This window comes from Rhea americana, unplaced genomic scaffold (genome assembly GCF_003343005.1).
Source record: "Rhea americana isolate MKP2758 unplaced genomic scaffold, rheAme1 scaffold_149, whole genome shotgun sequence".
Classification (NCBI taxonomy): domain Eukaryota; kingdom Metazoa; phylum Chordata; class Aves; order Rheiformes; family Rheidae; genus Rhea; species Rhea americana.
This window is the reverse complement of record NW_028185583.1, coordinates 127,112-145,838: the sequence shown is the minus strand read 5'-3', so window position 1 is coordinate 145,838 and position 18,727 is coordinate 127,112. Positions and strand designations below refer to the sequence as shown.

The 18,727-nt window shown below is 37.2% G+C and overlaps 1 protein-coding gene across 3 annotated transcripts in view; it reads left to right on the top strand.

Moving 5' to 3' along the window:
- PHACTR2 (phosphatase and actin regulator 2) overlaps positions 1–18,727 on the top strand; it is a 92,408-nt gene that overhangs the window by 34,571 nt on the left and 39,110 nt on the right. For all 3 annotated transcript variants that reach the window (XM_085299262.1, XM_085299261.1, XM_085299263.1), the window contains exons 2-4: positions 2,403–2,570; positions 15,051–15,131; positions 18,135–18,293. In XM_085299262.1, the coding sequence (XP_085155388.1) occupies positions 2,403–2,570; positions 15,051–15,131; positions 18,135–18,293 (408 nt within the window). The remainder of the gene's footprint in view (positions 1–2,402; positions 2,571–15,050; positions 15,132–18,134; positions 18,294–18,727) is intronic.

Below are 18,727 nucleotides of genomic sequence, written 5' to 3'. Positions count from 1 at the left end.
TTTGATTTGACTAGCACAGAGTTAACAGAGAAATTATGTCTTTTCACATCCCATAGCATCACAGAAAGGTTGCTTGGTGTGGACCTTAGGAGGTTGTTTATAAACGTCCAGCCTCTCACTCGGAGTGGGACTATTGCAAACATTAGATCGGGTCAGCCCTGGCTTGTCTGGCTGTGTCTTGGAAACCTCCAGAAATGTAGATTGTACAGCCTGCACAACTGCTGCACGGAGTGAAAATGAGCTCCTTATGTCTAACCTTGGTAGCTACTCTTGTATCGTCTGGTACTGCCAAGAAAAAATTGGCTCTTCTATCTATGTAACTACCCTTCAAGTAATTGTGCTTCTCCTTTAAATCCGCAGTCTCCAGCAGAGACTCATGTGCAGAATTACATACAGAATTATTATTATATAGAGACTTATATTCCATAGACAGTGATTGTAGACCCTCACATAAACTGAATACCCACTTTCAAACAAGGGACCCTCACAAGAGCATTTCTACTGCCCCTCCTTTCTTCAAAGCTGCTTCTTGGCTTTTTTCAGTCATCTCTAACCTCCACCTCTCACCTGGCTTCTCAGAGTCCTTAAGGTAGCAGCTGATTTGTTTAAGTGACCCTCAGCTTAAACTTCCTTTAAGATACCTTGTTGCAGTTTATAGGATTCACAAATGAAGAAGCTGTATTTTTACATTCATGCAAGGAATAATTACAGCTTAGTCTTTAAAAGACCATGGCTTTTTATATTTAAAGCCTATTTGAATGTTTGTCTTCATCTTCTCTTCATATTATAGACCGCAAAGTACTCAAGGAAAACATTTAATAGAAGATTTAAATTCTGATGCATCTGAATGACAGTAATTTGTCCAGGAAAAGTTTTCTTAAGCTATCAGTTCCATCTGTTTGACAGTACAAAATTTATTACATTTTATGACATACTCAGATTTATTAATGTAAGTGCTATCATTTGCACAGAGGTTTATGTCTGATTTTAACTTCATAGACTTCAGTGAAGATACACARTGCATCTTTTTTGCCAGTTGTTGATTTCAAAACATTGAGAATAGAATTTCTTGAATGCTGATTGCATTATATCAGCTTTATCACAGAGAATAATTTGTTTTTTTAGCATCTCAGATCAATCTGAAGTCTAGGACAAATATAGCACTCATCAAATGCCATTTGTTTGAGAAACAGAGTGATAAGATTGCACCATGATGTTATGTGTATCTTTTATCAGCTAGGACACAGGACCAGKATTCAGGAGGTCATTTTACAAACATAAAATTAAGCACTTAACTGTGCTGTGCCTCATATTTTTCGTTTGTAAAATGGGGACAGTGCTATTTCCTTCTTTTGAAAAGCACTTTCTGATTTAAATATCTATGATTATCRTTATTACTGTTGACAGTGGTATCAACTCTGTTTTGAATTGGTTATAATTAGAATGTTTAGATGAATGAAAGTAATTACAAAACCCTTATGCTGCAAACATTTAAGCCTGTGATTAATTTTAGGTATGTAAGTAATCTCAGCGACTTCAGTGAAGCTACTCATGTGAATAAAGTTAAGCACATTTGAAGCATTTGTAGGATCAAGGCTAGAAGGCTCTAAGATTTAGTTCTTAAACAGAAATAAATAATAAGAGACTTCTCAGGGAAATACCTGAGAAAAATATTTTAACAGTATGGTACTGCATGTTGTAGAATGAGTCCTGATTTGTTTCACAAAACTCAGTATTACAGCCATCGATGATAAATACTGGCTTTGATTATTCAGTATATTTTTGTGGAAAATTAATCCTTCTTGCTATTTTGGCTACAGTCCAAAAGCTTATTGTTAAATACGTTTTGTTAAGAAGAAGCCTGATTCAGGGCAGACTCCATGTTAAATGACTAATTATTAGGAATATCAAACTGACCTATTTCTGTGTGCCCATTCCACTGCCAGAACAGCTATCATTGGAGCTTGTTGAAAAAATGGATTTGTTTTATTCAAAAGAAATAGTTTCTGGTTTTACATTGTATAGGTTTTGTTTTCTGTATGATGTTTAGCTAGTTATTGAGCTTTTCTCAACACAGGGAAAAAGTCTCATGAACATATGCTGAAAAAGGTTTTCTTAGTAGTTAAAAACTACAGAAACATACACGGATGCCAGATAAGATGTTGTGAGTAGACTGTTCTAGCCTCTGTATGTGGGATGTTGAACAGAAACGAAGTACAGGTGAGGCCTGGCTTGTCACTACAGAACACAATAAAACGTCCTTATCTGGATTCTGAAACAGGAAAAACATCGGCTAGCCGGAAGCTTCTGCATTCTGATAATAGAATGGTTTAGTTGTCATATGCTATATAATTTTTCTGTTTTCATTCCCTCAGTAACCTTTAATTTTCTTGTTTATACAGTTGATGGATTGGATAAGGCTTCAATCACTAACTCGGACGGGCCAGCCCCAGGATCACAAACTCCGCCCTTCAAGAGAAAGGGCAAACTCTCCACCATTGGCAAGATCTTTAAACCTTGGAAATGGCGGAAGAAGAAGACAAGTGACAAATTCAGAGAAACATCAGCCGGTATGTGCCTGGCCCTTTGCTGGCAAATAGTAAAAAATAATGTAATGATTTTGCAGAGTAGTACTTGAAAAGGTCTTGAACGTAATTGGATAAGGAGGAACTTTTAGGCACAGTATTTGAAACTGTTTTATCCTTGGCAAGGAAAACCTTACTCATCTTCTGTCTTGAACTTATCACCAAAAATAAGCTTTTTATTTATTTCTTGTATACAATATGTATGATACTCTTTTGATGTTGACAATACTCTTCTTTCTTTATTAACTAAGAAACACTAGGCTGTATGTTATGTATCCTCAGATATGTTGGAGATGATTCGTGTTCTCCTAAAAGCCAGTGACTTGAGACAAACCTTGCCTTCATGGGGACAAAAGTTTGATGTGTTCAGAGGGAAGAAGTGGATGTGGCCATGCCCGGTAGACTCTGCTCAGAAGAACGAGGATCTGCTTTGCAGTCACGGGTTTCAAGCGGGCCGATGGCTCCTGTGCTCCCCTACTGACAAGGCCTGCAGAACCGTTTAAAATAAAACACTGTGACTGAATTACATTGTGTCTGGAAAAAGAGCAAGATTGAGGGCTAGGATTCGGTTATCAAACACAGGTGCTTCATGCTATCTGAGATGCCCTAGTATATCCCAGCTGGTCTCTGACTGCTTTTCCAGAAGGTATTGCATTGTATTTGCCATCCTTGTGCAGGTGTCTCAAATACCCGTGGTCAGCTCAAGTGGCTCTAGAGGCTTGTGTTTAAGAAACTGAAGCCCAGTGTGTGTGTGTGTGTGTGTGTGTAAATATAAATAAATATATATAGAGAGAGATAGAGTGCTTATATTTAGATAAGCTATATATAGTAAATATAGCATTTACACTCTCTCTATTATATATATATGGTATATAGCTCACCCTTTATATTTGTGTGTGTATCTATGTGTCACAGCCCTGTCTAAGCTTTTTCTAGAAAAATCCCAAACTCCTCTTTTGGGATTCAGACATTTGATGCTCTGTTCTTCTAAACTGGAGTCTAATGCAAGAAGCATTTATGGGCACTTCAGATTCATTACCACAGGGCAAGTTCTCTGAGGACTGTCTCCCATGGCTCTAGGCTATAAAGCCAATACTAATATCCCTCATTGCCCTCAGTTGGCTCTCCTGAACTCTTAAGAGTATGCTGCTTTACATTTTAACCCTACAGCAACCCCTAACAATTACAGCAAGAAGCTCTCTAGTTTTGCAGTATAACTTCTAAAACATGCTTTATTTACACAAAAAGCAAAAAGAAATCATCTTCAAAATCCCTTCACTGGTGTCATCATCACTGCACATACCTACTGAAGTCTTGGACAGTCTTTCTGAGACCCYAAATCTTTCTCTTGTCCTGCTCAGTCTCTCTCTCTCTCACTCACTCTCTCTTTTTGGTTCTTTTAACCCACTTGGGTGGCCCACAACAAACCCTCCACAATTTCTTTCATATTTCAAACAAAACATTGCCTTCTGTCAGATATCTCCCTCGTTGTGTCCGTCTTCCTTCAGCTTCTCCAATAAATTTATTGTACAGATACTATGCTAGGGCAAAGTTACTTCTTGTTGATAACTCCTGCTGGCTGACTGCAGTTTCTGCAGCTGCTTTTAGACAGGTATGTCTAGGCGCTGAATTCATCAAACTAGTCAGAATTCGTAAGCTATATATACAGAGATTCTGCAAACTGTCATAACATATTAACATATATTGCATTGTTATGCCATTAGATAATAACRTGTATGTCATTTTGCAGTTATTTTTTACAAATTAATATTTGGTAAATTGATGTTAAATACACTATTTCTTATGTTATACCATCTTTCTTTAGTGTACTCAATCCAGTCTTACAAGAATGACACATCAGTTCCCATAACACCAAGACAGAATATATATTCATATTTCTTTTACAAAAGGAAAAAATTAAGCATGATGAAATTAAGATCAACATTTCCAAATGTGTCTGCTTAGCTACTTGCTACTTATACTTAGTTTGCTCTCTTGTTTATGATTAGCCTAGTTTATGATGGAGAGCCTTTCAGGACAATGTAGAACCCACAGTTTCCTATTGGCACAGGCTTCAAATGAAGATACTCAGGATGAATGTATCTCAAGGTGAGCACCTGAAAAATTGAGATGCATTGAAATAGATACAATGGACAAAAAACATTAGATAATCTCAAAATTGTAATGAAAATCAAGCTCTGAAATTATTCTGTAGGTATAAGTGGACAAACTTTCAGTCATAAAATACCTTMTTCAGGTGCCATAAAGCTATACTAGTTGATAAGAAAGAATGCTATCACTCTCCCTGAACCTTACCTCATTTATACACCTAGATTATCATGGCTACAATACCATTAGCATTGCGATGGAGTATGCATAACATTTTAGATTCTACACCTCTGGTTTTGCCATTGCGTGCTCTCAATGCACAGCTGTATTTGTTACTCCTAAGAAAGGGATAATTACTGGGAGGCAGTGTTCGTCTTAACCACTTTRTAACTAATTTTCAAGTGATATTCATCTAAGGGATAATTAATTTTTTTCATTTAACATCGCTTTCCAGTTCTTGATCTGCTTCCTGTCTAACATGCTCTAGGTGGCCCTGCTTGAGCAGGGGGGTTGGACTAGATGATCTCCAGAGGTCCCTTCCAACCTCAGCCATTCTGTGATTCTGTGATACTTCTGTTTTACTTTTTGCTTTTTTGATGTCTTCCTTGTTCTGATTTAATCAAATATAAATGATACCCAGGACATCATGATACCTGTCTACTTAATGATTAAACTTGCTTATAAAGTATGATCCCACAAGCAACACAGTGTCAGAGCCTGAATGCTTGTTGTTTTGTGAAACCTTAAAGATTAATGAGAGGACMCTTTAATGTCTAGATATTTCTTATCTCTACACTGTGTTGTCTAAATGTATTCCTGCTGAAATACGATTTATTTCTGCTGATATGAGACATTTCATTAGTACTTTTCAATCCAGACCTGTAGAACAGTGACAAAAAGCTTCTCTGTTTGAAAGATTTTTCATCTTGTAACTTGTCTTAAAGTGGCAAATGGCATTAATATTTGAAAGGTTTAAATATTACGTATGAAGAGTTTGGGAGCCCAGATGTCTGTTTTGGTCCTTACAGAAAAGGTTTGTGGAAGAAAAGAATGGAGTAAAGTACTTTAAAAACATATATAATTTAGCAGAAAACAGTTGTTTCATGAAAGCATGTAGTTTATTCACTTTTAATCAATCAGAGTCTATGACAGATATATTTTATAACTTCACGTTTTATTGCATGCTGCTGTGCAAAAAGAAACCCCACACCTAAAAGTATATCAAATCAAAAATATATCATTATATCTTACATCCTGTTTGTGCCTTATTCCCACAGCACTCATGAGAGTGCATCTGGATTACTGTGTCCAGTATGAGGCTCAGCAGTATCAAAAAACAAAACAAAACAAAACCCAAACCATTGACAAACTGAAGGGAGTACGGTGACAGGCCAGTAAGATGAGTGGGTGGTTGGAGCACCTGGCATATGGAAAGAGGGTGAGGGAGCTGTATTTGTTTAGCCTAGAGAAGGCTAAGGGAATTTTAGTTGTTCTCAGACATGCGTAAGTGCCAAGAGGCAATGGTCACAATGTGCAACATGGCAAACTGATTGGAAGAAAAGTATTTGAGCTGGAGCTGGTTGGAGATGCTACAGCCTCTCTAGGCATCCTTGGTGTTATACAAAACCCAGCTGGGCAAAGGCCCTGAGCAACAGGGCCTAACGTTGAAGCTCTCCTTGCACTGAGCCCAAGGTTGAATTAGGTAAGCTAGAGATATCCCTTTTAGCCTACGCTGCAGTGCTATGTTCTGTTTTTTACTCTTCAGCTACTGCAGTTCTGTATATTCTGCTCACAGATAGAGGATGCAAAAAGGAGACATTCATAGTGCAATTTGTCAGCCGGGTTAAGCCAATTTAAATCCATGCTGCTGCTGAAAGAATCCAGACTACCTCCCTTTCCACTCTTCCCCAGTTATCTCAGCTGTGTCTGTTTGCTTCCACTGCCTCCTGTACTGGCACCAGTTTTGTGATAAGCAGATCACAAACCTGGCTGAGCTGCAAATTAGTACAGCAAAAATGTAAAAGAAAAAGTAATTTTTATTTTTCCTTCGAGGCTACCACTTGGACTTGTGTTTTAGCATTGTGATTACTATTGAGAAAGCACGCTGAAGTAGAGGAGATACATGCAGCCACTTTTTCGGAAGACTTCTTAGAATATCAATAGCCACCTTTTTCATTTCAGCTGTGGTTTCACAGCATTGACTTTCAGGTCTGGGAAGTAAACCAAGCTTGTCTCTTTTGTCTGGTTAAGTTCAGTTTTGTGATGAACCTTTTCTTCTTCAGAATGGAGAGCACCAGTGTGCAAACAGAACTCCATTGAAGTCAGAAGAATTTGCACTACAAATCAGCAGCAGAGTAGCAGAGTTGATGGTGAAAGATTTAGGAAGTCCGTAGATCATGTAACTGGGAGCTCTTTTGATCATTGTATACGTGATGGTATCTACTTAAGTATTGARAAGTGGAAGTTTATCAGCATGAATGAAGTAGCTCTGTAAATTGTACAGGACATGGGGAAATTTTGGTGCAAGAGAACGTACACTGTGTTAACTAACTGGACAGAAGCCCCACTCTGAGTCCAATCACAAGTCTTTGTATTTACTAGTTCTTTTTAGCAAAAAGCGATTAACATAATTGATTTTGCKAAATGCTTAATGTATTTTGTGCTAAGTAGCATCTTCTACATAACCTGAAAAACATTTCATTTTTTATTTCATTGTTTCAATAATGTCCTGCTAGATAACCCTATTTTACATAACTAAGCTTTTATAAAGCAAAAGCTGCTATGATATTTAATAGTGTAAAAAATCAGCTAATAAGCACACAAGCCTATTTTAATGTTTTAAGTTATATAAACTACAGTATTTCAGTGCCTGTACATTTTGTAGAGGGTAAATATATAAAATTAAATGCATATCTTGGTGAGCAGAACTTAAATCTTGGGAACTTCTGATATTTTTTCATTGTACAATAGATCGATTTTTTTTTCCCTCTAAGGAGTAGATACACTCTACTTTTAATAAGATTTTAATTATCCATCCTGCTTCACTGTAAAATTTCATTTATTTGAATGGAATTATACAGATATAGTGATGTAGGGAATTAATTTTCAGATTTTCAAAGCTTTTATACTCTTTTGCACATTCAGTATATTAACTTCTATTTGTAAATCCCAGGTTATGACCATTTTACCAACCACCACAGTATTTATGCTTATTTTTCCCCTAAAAGTGAAACTCTGGGAATCATATAATATCTGCCAATCTCAACTTTCACCTAAAAAATAGCAAGTCTGGTTCTCAAATAAAAGGAGATGAAAAGAAAGTAAATCTGGGCAACATGAATTGTAAGAGTTTTAAAAATAAATGAGAGGTTCCCAAATATTTTCCCCAAAGGTTTCCCAATAAATTTCATGCAAGAGTTTCACCCCTTAGGACTTCCTAAGATCTAAAATACAAATTTGAGTACTTTACTCAACAGAATTGGCACAAGTATAGCTCCCAGAATTTTATGCTGAGAAAGAAGGATGTATCTAAATATTGATTAATCTCCATAAAGTGAAGATTTGGAGTACATCTTCAAGGCAAAGTCAGTTCATAGTTTTGCTTAGGTGTTATTGTTGTTTACCCTCCTATTCACATGCAGAGATTTTTTTTTTCCAAGTTGGGCTGTACTTTCCATCTTGAGATAGTGGCCTRTTTGAGGCTAGATACATCATGCATTCGTGGTGATTGCCTAGTAATGGTAGTGGTAGTAGGAGTGGTCCAGAACAACTAATATACATGCTTACCCCTGGTGCCTTCCTTTAATTCACCTTCTACCTTGGCCAGAAATACAGATTACCTCCCCATATAGTTCCATACAGAGAAAAAGCAGGGATAAATCATGCTGTTCTGCAGGACTACCTTTGAGGGGCTGTGTCCCCAGAAATCCCCCAAATAGACAGGGTGCCAGCCCCAGTGGCATCGTGAATAACCTTTACAGTGTGGATAGTGAAAGCCTATCTTCACATGCTTGAAGACTATTTCATTGTCAAGAAACCCCAGACCTATAGAAAGATATTAATTTGCTTTTAAACTATGTATGTAAAGTACAGAATCAGTTACCTCTGTGTATGTGTTTTCAGTGAGGTTGGAATTGGAAATGAAAACCATTTGGGACTGCATTTACCCTGCCTCAGATGGCTGTTTTAGGAAAAACAGCTATCCTTCTATTTCTTGGGGATATAAACCCAGTACTAACAGAGGCTGAAAGGATGCATTTACTTGGCAAGTTGCCCCTTGTTGCTAGCTAACTGACACAGCAGAAGAAACTTGCTTTTCTAACTTGAGAAAGAAATGAAAAAATATTCATACAAAATAGAAAACCTACCGGAAATCCTCTTCCACCGGCTACTGAGTCAGAGGTGTATTTACATTACAAACTGGGATGTGTGTATGTATGTGTCTGTGCGTGTGTATATCTTATATGCAGGAAGTAAATCCTGGCCTGAGAGCATTTTAGACAGTATGATGATCACTGAGTTTATTGCTTATTCTCTTAAAAGGGCTACAACTTGATAGATACTTATGCAGATGAAGAAAGAATTTCTTTTTAATAAGGCTGAATGTTAGATGTTAGAAAGAACTTGCAYTGATTTAACTGACTTTTGGATAAGCTTTTTGAAATAGGTTCTTGTTACAGATTTGACAGGACTTTACTATGCTGTGCTTTGATAAAACTTTATGTGACTGTATTGTGCTAGCAGCTGAAAGATTATTATTAACAGCAAATACCGCTAACATCAAAAAAGATGGTGGACTAGATATGGAAGTATTTGTGCCAATGTGGGAATGATGTTCGGAATTTTTTCCTTTAGCAACATATTTTTCCATGCTGTATGTCATAAAATCTGTTTTCTGTGCACTTGTTATATACTTTCTGCCTAAAGGGCTTTCAAAGTAAAAACAAACAGAAAATGGCATAATCTCAAGGGTTTTTTTTTCCTCTCTCACCCTAACCCTAGGGCAGCAATTTATATCTTGGCATGAAGTAGATGCCACTTCAAAGCTCCACTGTTGAGACTATATACAAGAGGGACAGAAGGCATTTATAGCTCTTAATAGGTCAGAGAAAAACTAAAGTTCAGAATTCTCTTGAGCGTCTCTTGGAAGACCAAAACTAAAAATTGGAGAATATCCAGAATCTCAAATTACTCTTTAAATGATAGAATGGGTTCTTAAGACATCTTGAGGTTTGTAGTTGCTGAATGTTGCTAAGTATTCTCTTTTGAGAGGGTGAGCAAGGAGAGAGCGAAACTGCTTTTTGAGGGAAACAGTTATGATTATTGTTATTATTTGTATTGGGCTAAAAATACAATAGTTTATGGGATTTTTGGGACAAGTAAGATTTACTTAAGTAAATGAGAGCTACAGGTCAAGATTGCACACAGTAGGATAAATGCGTATGCTTTCTGACACGTAGCTTTGAAGCCAGTGGAAATTTAGTTATTGACTGCAGTAAAGGAAGGATTTTGACTGAGGATTTTTTACTGGAGTAGGATATTTGAGAGTTGAGCCTGCCTCACCTCAGCTTTCCTCAGCAAACAAGGATTGACAACCAATTACACTCTCAGTCAGGACTGCCTTGTTTGTATAATGAGTAGCAATATGCATATATGTATAGATAAAGAAATTATTTCCATATCCTCATAGTTTAGTATTATAAACGGTTTGTTAAAACACTATATACATGCACACATATATATATACACACATTATAGAGGATATATACATATGCATATATACATATATATACTTGAGAGAAAAATTTTATAGTAATAACATCATGTGGTTAAGCTTAGGGATGTGCACATGACAATGGTAGAGCTAACAGTATATATCATATATTTGTTCCAGGGTAGTACTTGTCTTTTGCTCCTGAGTCAGGAAWAGATAATAACTTGTAAGATCAGAGATTGTGAGAACAAAGGTCAGTAGGAATAGAGATAGAGGTGTACTGATGGGGGAATCGAATGAATGATGTATTGTGACAAGTTCTACTAGAAGAAGAAGGAAGAGAGGTAGGTCTGGAAATGGAAAATAAGAAATTTAAACTCTTTCATGTGAAAAAGAAAGACCCAGCAGGGGTCATCACAGAGGTGATGAGAGCAAGGAGCATATGTGGCAGTGTGGTTAGACTACCAGCCCAGAAATACAGTAACTGAACTTAGATTTTTAATAGTCTGATAACTGAGCAAGAAGTAATCATTATAATCGAGATAAGAAATGATCAAGAATGTATATTCTAACTGCTTCAGCTTTAGACTGCTTTACTGTAATGAAAACTTTCTTATGATTACTCTTTCAGGCAGCTGAGTGCTTTGTGCTGCTCTCCTATGTGCTCAGTGCTTTCCCAAGTACAAAAAACCTCAGCACCTAGACAGCATCCAAGAAGAGGAGAAAGCAACCTGTGCTATATAGTAAAGAAATGGGCAGTATGCAGGGAGGTAGAGAAATTCCAAGCAGAAGAGAGAGGAATGCAGGAGATTGAAGGAACAGAAATAAATGGGTTGATAGAGGGGACAGAAGATGGAAGGGTCAAAAAAGTACAGAAGGTGAATATAGGCAGAAGAAGGTGATGGACGCAGCTAAGGCTGAAGCAGAGGATAGAAGTGCATGCCAGAAGTTAGTGAGCATGGGCAAACAGCCTTGTAAGCACCAAACCACAGTTTCTTCCCCGTTCTGAACCCAGGAGACTGAACTATTTCTAAGGTGACARATAGTGATACCAATCCCGGGTGGTGTTTCAGATAAATGATCACTGTTCTCAGAGTTATTTGTGTGGTTAGCTCAGAGGTAACAGATGGCCCATACTCATGGGTTCAGTCCTGCTGATGAGACATTTTGGACCATAAATAAGCAATTCAGCCAGAATTCTTTTTTTTTTCTTTTTTTTTTTGAATTATCATAACTTTAATGAGAGAAGTTGCACCTGAAAAAGTACTTCAAATTTCACATGTGTCAATATGTTTGATAAATTGATCTTTATCTCCCTGTACTGTGAACTGCCCATCTATACAGAGATGATAACCCCTTTGCATCTCATGTGGATGGCAAGGAGAACATAACGTCTTTAGAGCACTCAGATCTCTGGGATGACAATGCTGCCATTTGGGAAAATTAATAATTTTCTGCTCAGGTTAAGGTTTGGGTTGTGGGCCACAAATGAGGTCTGGGCCACAAATTGAAAAGTAAGGTGAAAAATTTAAGCACAGGATTTGTTCATTAAACATAGTGTCTGTATCCTAAATGAAGCAGAGGTACCAAAGGGAAAATATGTAAGAACAAGCGGATAGAAGCTGTACCATCTGCACAGTCAGAGAAACTGAATGAAGATTGCTGTCAACCTTCATTCAAGCATTTCCTAACTTCTGAAAGCTTATCTTTGTAACATGAACATTATTTTAAGGTGTTTGCTGAGCATAACAGTAGTCTAGTGTGGATAGCTCAACTGAATAGTTTGGGGCCCTTAAAACTCTGCACTATTGGGCTCTGATAATCAAAGTATTAGACTGTGTAGTGAAATGTATTACATAGTCCAATGTCTATTAAACACAGTAAATGATAATGATGAGTCCACCTTGGCTAAAAAGCATGCAGTTTCATTTCAATTTAAATACAATCATTTTGTTTGTAAGAATTATGATATTCATAGTGAGCACTAACATAATTTTTGATATYCTTTCCATTAATCAAATGCAATTTTTTAAAATTGTACAAGCTACAGATAGAGCTAGCTGAGCTTAGTCGGTTTAAATTAAAAAAACACATAGATAACATTTTAGATGATTAAGAATTGGGGCTTAAGACTCTTATCTGTTCATAAATTTTCTGATTTGTAAAATGTGAATAGTTAGGTGAAAGACATATTATGAAGCCTATATAATATTAATAAAATGCTTTGAGGTCCTCTAGGGAAAGTGCAAGGATCACAGAATCGCGGGATGGGTAAGGTTGGAAGGAACCTCTGGAGATCATCTAGTCCAACCTCCTTGCACAAGCAGGGTCACCTAGAGCATGTTAGACAGGATTGCATCCAGACAGGTTTTGAATATCTCCACAGAAGGAGACTCYACAACCTCTCTAGGCAACCTGTTCCAGTGCTCTGTCACTCTCTCAGTGAAGAAATTACTCCTTACATTCATGTGGAACTTCCTATGGTTCAGTTTGTGCCCATTGCCTCTAGTCCTTTTGCAAAGGACAACTGAAAATAGTTTATACCCATCCTGTTGACATCCTCCCTTCAGGTACTTATATACATKGATAAGATCCCCCCTAAGTCTTCTCTTCTGCAGGCTAGGAGTTAATGTCCTTCAACACCAAAGGACATTTTTCATGACTCTTCATTTTTTAATTCAGTAAAGTTGTTAATTCAGTGTTGTGGAACTGGAAGAAAAAAAATATTCTGAGAAACGGAATGAAACAGATAGGGGATCTGATTAGATGTTATTGAACTTGATGGAAAGAACATCACTGTTTTCAAGTAGTACTGACTGGATTAAGTCCCATAAAGAAATGTATGAGAGGTCATCTCATTTCACTCCACCAAGAAGGCAGATGTAAAAAGGAAGCAAAAGGCAAAAACAGTAAGAAGTAAACTACTTGTTTAGTTTATTTAAATTGAAATAATAGTAAGAAGATCTGTATTTCCAGCAACAAACAAATACAAAGTGTATGTATCATGTTCACCTTTAGAGTCTAAGTGAAAGCAGATTTCATTCTGCTCATAAATAAACCTGCTTTCTGGAACGGTTAAGACCCCAGCCCTCCAAAAATGCCTGTCCACATGGCCCTCTTACTTGATAGCCCCTCATTCTCTTGAATGTAAGCCTTTGTAGGAGTAGGTGTTCACCATGAAACTCTTTGCAAGAATAGGGCACACTGCTGTGTCTTGTTTGCCATGCCAATATCTTGTGTTACACCCAGTTTTGAGGTATATACCTTAAAACTCAATGTAGAAAAATTCTGGGAGCTATTATTTGATTTGGGATTGGGACTTAAGGCAGCCTAAGTTCATCTAAATACTGTGAGCAGTAATTCCTTCAGCCATCTGAGTTCAGCCAGCCTGTGTTTGTGAGTCAGCAGCAGTTACTTACTGCTGGCACAGATGTTTGTCAACTGTTACACATTAAGGATAAATTTCTCAGAAGTGTCAAAACTGCCTTGATCTGTCTTCACAGTAGCAGTCAGTTCACCATATGGCTGTTGGCTCAAACCAGCATAGCTCAAGAGAGACTGACAACACTTCTTACAGTATTCACTCGCATACAGCAATGAGACTTGCACTAAAGAGTAATTGGATTACCACAGTATTTGAATTAGTTGATGAAATAACTAACATCAGCTCATAGCATTAATAGTGCTAAGTCCAGCACTGCTGAAGAGCTCTGTGCTCTCAGCTTGAGCTCCAAACGTAGCATGGATTTGGGTGTTTGCAAGTAAAAATGGGAGGTTAATTTTGACTAACAATGCAATGAAGACATGATTTTGCATCAGCGATATTTGTATTTTTGGACCATGTGCCATGAGTCCTTAAGACATTACAGTGACTTGGGCTTTTGGGGGTGGGGTGAAGTGGGGACTTACTTTGTTTTGGCATTTGTAAATGCTTTTCCCTAGAAAACTGTTCAACATTTTTCCCGTGAGAAATAAACATATTAATTAAAATGTTTCATGCTACAGACTTTTTTTGAGTTGTATGCTGTTTTTTTTTTAACCTAAAAACAGGATGCTACATTATTTTCCATGACAGCCAACCAGCCCGAATAAGGATGTCATTCCCGTTTAAGGTTATGTAGCAGGATGTACTAACTTCTGTTTAAGGTTATTTTTCCTTTAAAACAGTTAGCATGTCACATTCTGTGAGCAGCTTTATGACTTGACTGAGGATGTTGCTTGCTCTGAGCAGGTTTTGTCTCTCCCAACTCAAAACATCTACAGTGTAGATGGAGATATCTCCAGGTGAGCTAGTCACTCCAGTCAGTGGAAAGGAAGAGGTACTTTTAGGTGTTAAATGTTTATACTATGATGAGTTAAATTAYACACTCCTGGGAAGTGCCTTTTTCCATTGACTGTAAAGGGAATGTAGTGGAGCCTAGTTTAGCTGAAGGCATCTGCTCAGATGAATACCACCTTCTGTGSCTGAAATCATAAGAGAATATTTCCAGAGTGTAAGGTAAATGYCCAAACCAACTCTCCTGCAAAATCAGAGGAAAAAAGATATCTTAGGGTTTCTTTTTAAAAAAGTCTTTTTTTCTACATTTTTCACAAGTGCTGTCACTACCAGAATAAATCGATTCTTAACTGTGCTTTTTCTTTAGTGTTGGAAAGGAAGATTTCGACAAGACAAAGCAGAGAGGAGCTGATAAGAAGGGGAGTTCTGAAGGAAATGCCTGAGCAAGGTGATAACAAATTACCTAGAATTTAGTTCTTGAGCGCTAAACATGGATGATAAAGACCCTATTGTATTGTTTCCATGTAGCATAAATAGCTATTAAGATACAAATCTGAGGTGTTTGAGAGAATTTGAGGCAGTTGACAAAGAAGTAAAGGTGGAGATGAGATTTCTGACATACATACACTATGTGACTTTTGATCAGATTGCTAAATATTTTAATGYTCCATGGAGAGTGCAAGTCCTGTGGTTGTTACTTACTGTTTATCAGAAACTTTGGGATTTATCTTTAACCTGTTTTTTGAGTCAAGCTCTGTTTTCTAAGGCAAATGGAAGATGACAGGGAAAATTTTGGCTGAAAAATGAAAGAGCTTGGGGCCCTGCCATCACCCTTTCTGTTTCATTGCTGTAAACCAAAGGAAATAAATCAATAGCTGCCATTTCATATATCAAAAAGTACCAGTGCTGGAATTGATCATACAGATCCAACCACTGTCACACAGACCACATTCACAAATAGCACAAGCATAGAAGTCTGTGGGAAAGACACCGCTTATCTCAAAACAGTGTAAAGTTTATTAACTGGCAACCAGAATTATTTGTATTTGCAAAAGCCTGAGCAAACTGTATGTAACGCATATATATTGTATGTCTGATTATATTTCTGAAATATTGCTGTTTTGTTTTYATTTCTTCCAGCCCTGTGGTATTGTTTCTAATATTCTTGATCTTGTATAAATCTAGATCTAGTAAAAATCAAGTGATACAAATAATTTTCTATAGCCTAAAATTAAGCCATTCAGTCATTTTACCAAGAAGTCTAATAAGATTTTGCCAGTAAAGAGAACTGAGTGAGAACTTAGTGCTTTCCAAAAATAGTTTTCTTCTAGAAATCGTAGAACTCTGCCTCACCTGAAAAATTGTGAAAATGAACTCATGGATAACTCAGTATTTATATTCCTAACAGCCTCATATACACTGATATTTAGAAATAAAGGGCATGTGACATGTTGACATACGACATCACTGGTCTTTACAGTGTTTATCAGCATAGCTGGCTTCTGAACTTGTCTCTGCCACTGTCTTTGACTTAAAACAAGAAATATAAGCTCTCCGTACCTCAGTTTGTCCATCTGTGAATTTATTACATTTTTTACTATATGCTTCACTTCAGAGCTCTGTGACTTTGTTGCCTGACGGTTATGAATTCCATTTAAACTCTTGAGACAGCTAATGCAATGCATTAGCATTTCAGGTTGGTTAAAGCCAATCTGAAGATAAATACTATTGTTTGTGTTAAAAACATGTGTACTTTGGTCATTAGTCTCTTTGACTCTCCACTTTGAATCCATTACAGAGACCATGTAATCTTGTTGGTTCAGAACAAAGGGAGAAAAAGGAATAATTTTCTCTCCCTTCTCCCCTCTTAAGATGATCATCAATCTAGTCTCTGTTACCCACATTACATGTGCTTCATGTGTGATGAATTTTGTAAGTTTTAAGGAGCAGTTTGAATGACTATGGGGTTGATTTGAAGGTGCTAAAACAGAAGGGTAAGTGGTGTAGAAAAAGAAGGTAGTTAGAAGAAATGACCACGGAGATGAAAGCTCCATGACAACATTGCATAGTGTCTTGAAATATGAGAGGTAAGAAATATGAAGAAGTGACAGTATTTTTATGTGGAATGAAGAAGAAAGAGGTGGAAAGCAGCAAGTCCGGAGAGAAGATGTTTGCCAAACCATGACATGAATAGGAGATGAGAAATTTATATGTGAGGCATAGAAGAAAGAATGGATTTGGAAATGTCTGGAAAAAAAATTGAAGCAGTTGAATGTTGCAGTAAGGTAAGAACAAAGCCTGTGCATCAGCTATAGTTGGTGAGAAAAGGTTAAGAAAACAGAACTTATTTTTTGCACATCAGGTTGAAGTTAATGTTTGGATGAGACTGATCAGATTAACCCATAGAGTAGCTCAAGAGAGGCTACATAATTGTATGGATGTGGGGAAACTGCCAGATATCCAGATCTGATAGCATGCAGCAAGGGAGAAGACGAGAAGAAGAGAAAGGAATTATCACAGTTAAAGAAGCAACAAGAAGAGGAAGCAGAAGAGACTCCAGATAAAGTTTTATTATTTTTGGATGGAAGATGAAAGAATCTAGTAGGAGGAAAGCAGTCATCTATGCAAGCTGCAGGTTGAGTGCAAGCAAGATAAGACAACAAGTTTTAGAAATGACMTGAGAAGAAAATTATCAGTGATCTTAAAATGTGTGCAATAGAGATCAGAAACAAGTAAATTAGAGAAGAGAGGAAGCTGTGAGCCAGCAAGAGTATGTAGCATTTTTCGGGAGTATAGAGAAAAACAGAAAGGAGAAAGGAGTTTTCTTCAGAAGAAAAAAATATATATATCTGAGGTCATCTGGGTAAGTAAGTAAAATTCATCAATTCTAGAAAATAATTTGGAATGCAAAATTCTAATAATGGTTCATATGTGAAACTGGAGAACCTTACCCTTGCTCAAAATTGGATAATGACTCTGTGACTCTGTGAATTCCTACCTGATTTACCTACTGGGATACATCAAAGTAGTCCTGCAATGCAATTCTGCCCCTAATTGTCCAGAGATGGGGCCTATTGGACTACACTGCAGCTCCATTTTGGTCTATGCACATGTTTCCTTGCTCTGTAAACCAAGATCCAAGGAGGAGGAGAATGGGGTGCTAATGTGCACCGAGCTCACATCCCTAGATGGATTCACAAAGCTGGACTTGAAAACTCACATGCACTTCCAGGCCCACCACTGCAGAGGTATCCAAGAAGGAACCTGGAAACATGTAGAGTTCCTTTACAGAATTACTTTTCAGAGCAAATCTACAGCCTGATGTTTTATATTTCAGTAAGTCCTTCTGCTTTGTTTCCATAGAAATTTAAAAGCAGAGATGTTGTGTGTTGTCAGTAGGTGCAACAGAAGCAGTTAAATTAGACAATGGCTTTTTTGATTTTCATTTCAGATGGCAATGTCACAGTAAATTTTGAAACTTCAAATGGACACACCATAGCTATTGGTGAAGAAACCATCCCRGAAGAAAACATTGTAAAAGCCAGTGGAGATAATGGTACTTTATCAGAGAAAGAATCTGCATTGACAGAAAAAGAAGACGATCAAAAAGGTAAACAAACACATTCTTCACAACTTGCTTTTCACCTACTTAAAATATTAACACATTCTTCCGTTCACACCAATACATGCTGTGAATTCTGTTCTGCCACAAGGCTGCCAGCAGAACCTGCCAAGAAGATAGACTTCTGAAACATCATTTTTTCATCACTGGTAGGCATGCATTTTACTGTGACTATAGAAAGGTCATAAAGGGAAGCATGGTCTTAGCATGAAAATGTGTGCAGGGCTGTTTGAGTTCTAAGTTCGGTGTGAACCTTTCCTTATAGCCATGAGCAAGCCTTGGTTCCAGGTTTTCCTTTTGCAAAAGGAAACAATAAACAATTGGCTATTAGACTGAACAGTCCTTCCAATATATTCTAGTAACCTCTACCTAGTGATTCCAGTATATTCTAGTAACCTCTGCCCCTCAACTGGAGGTTGAGA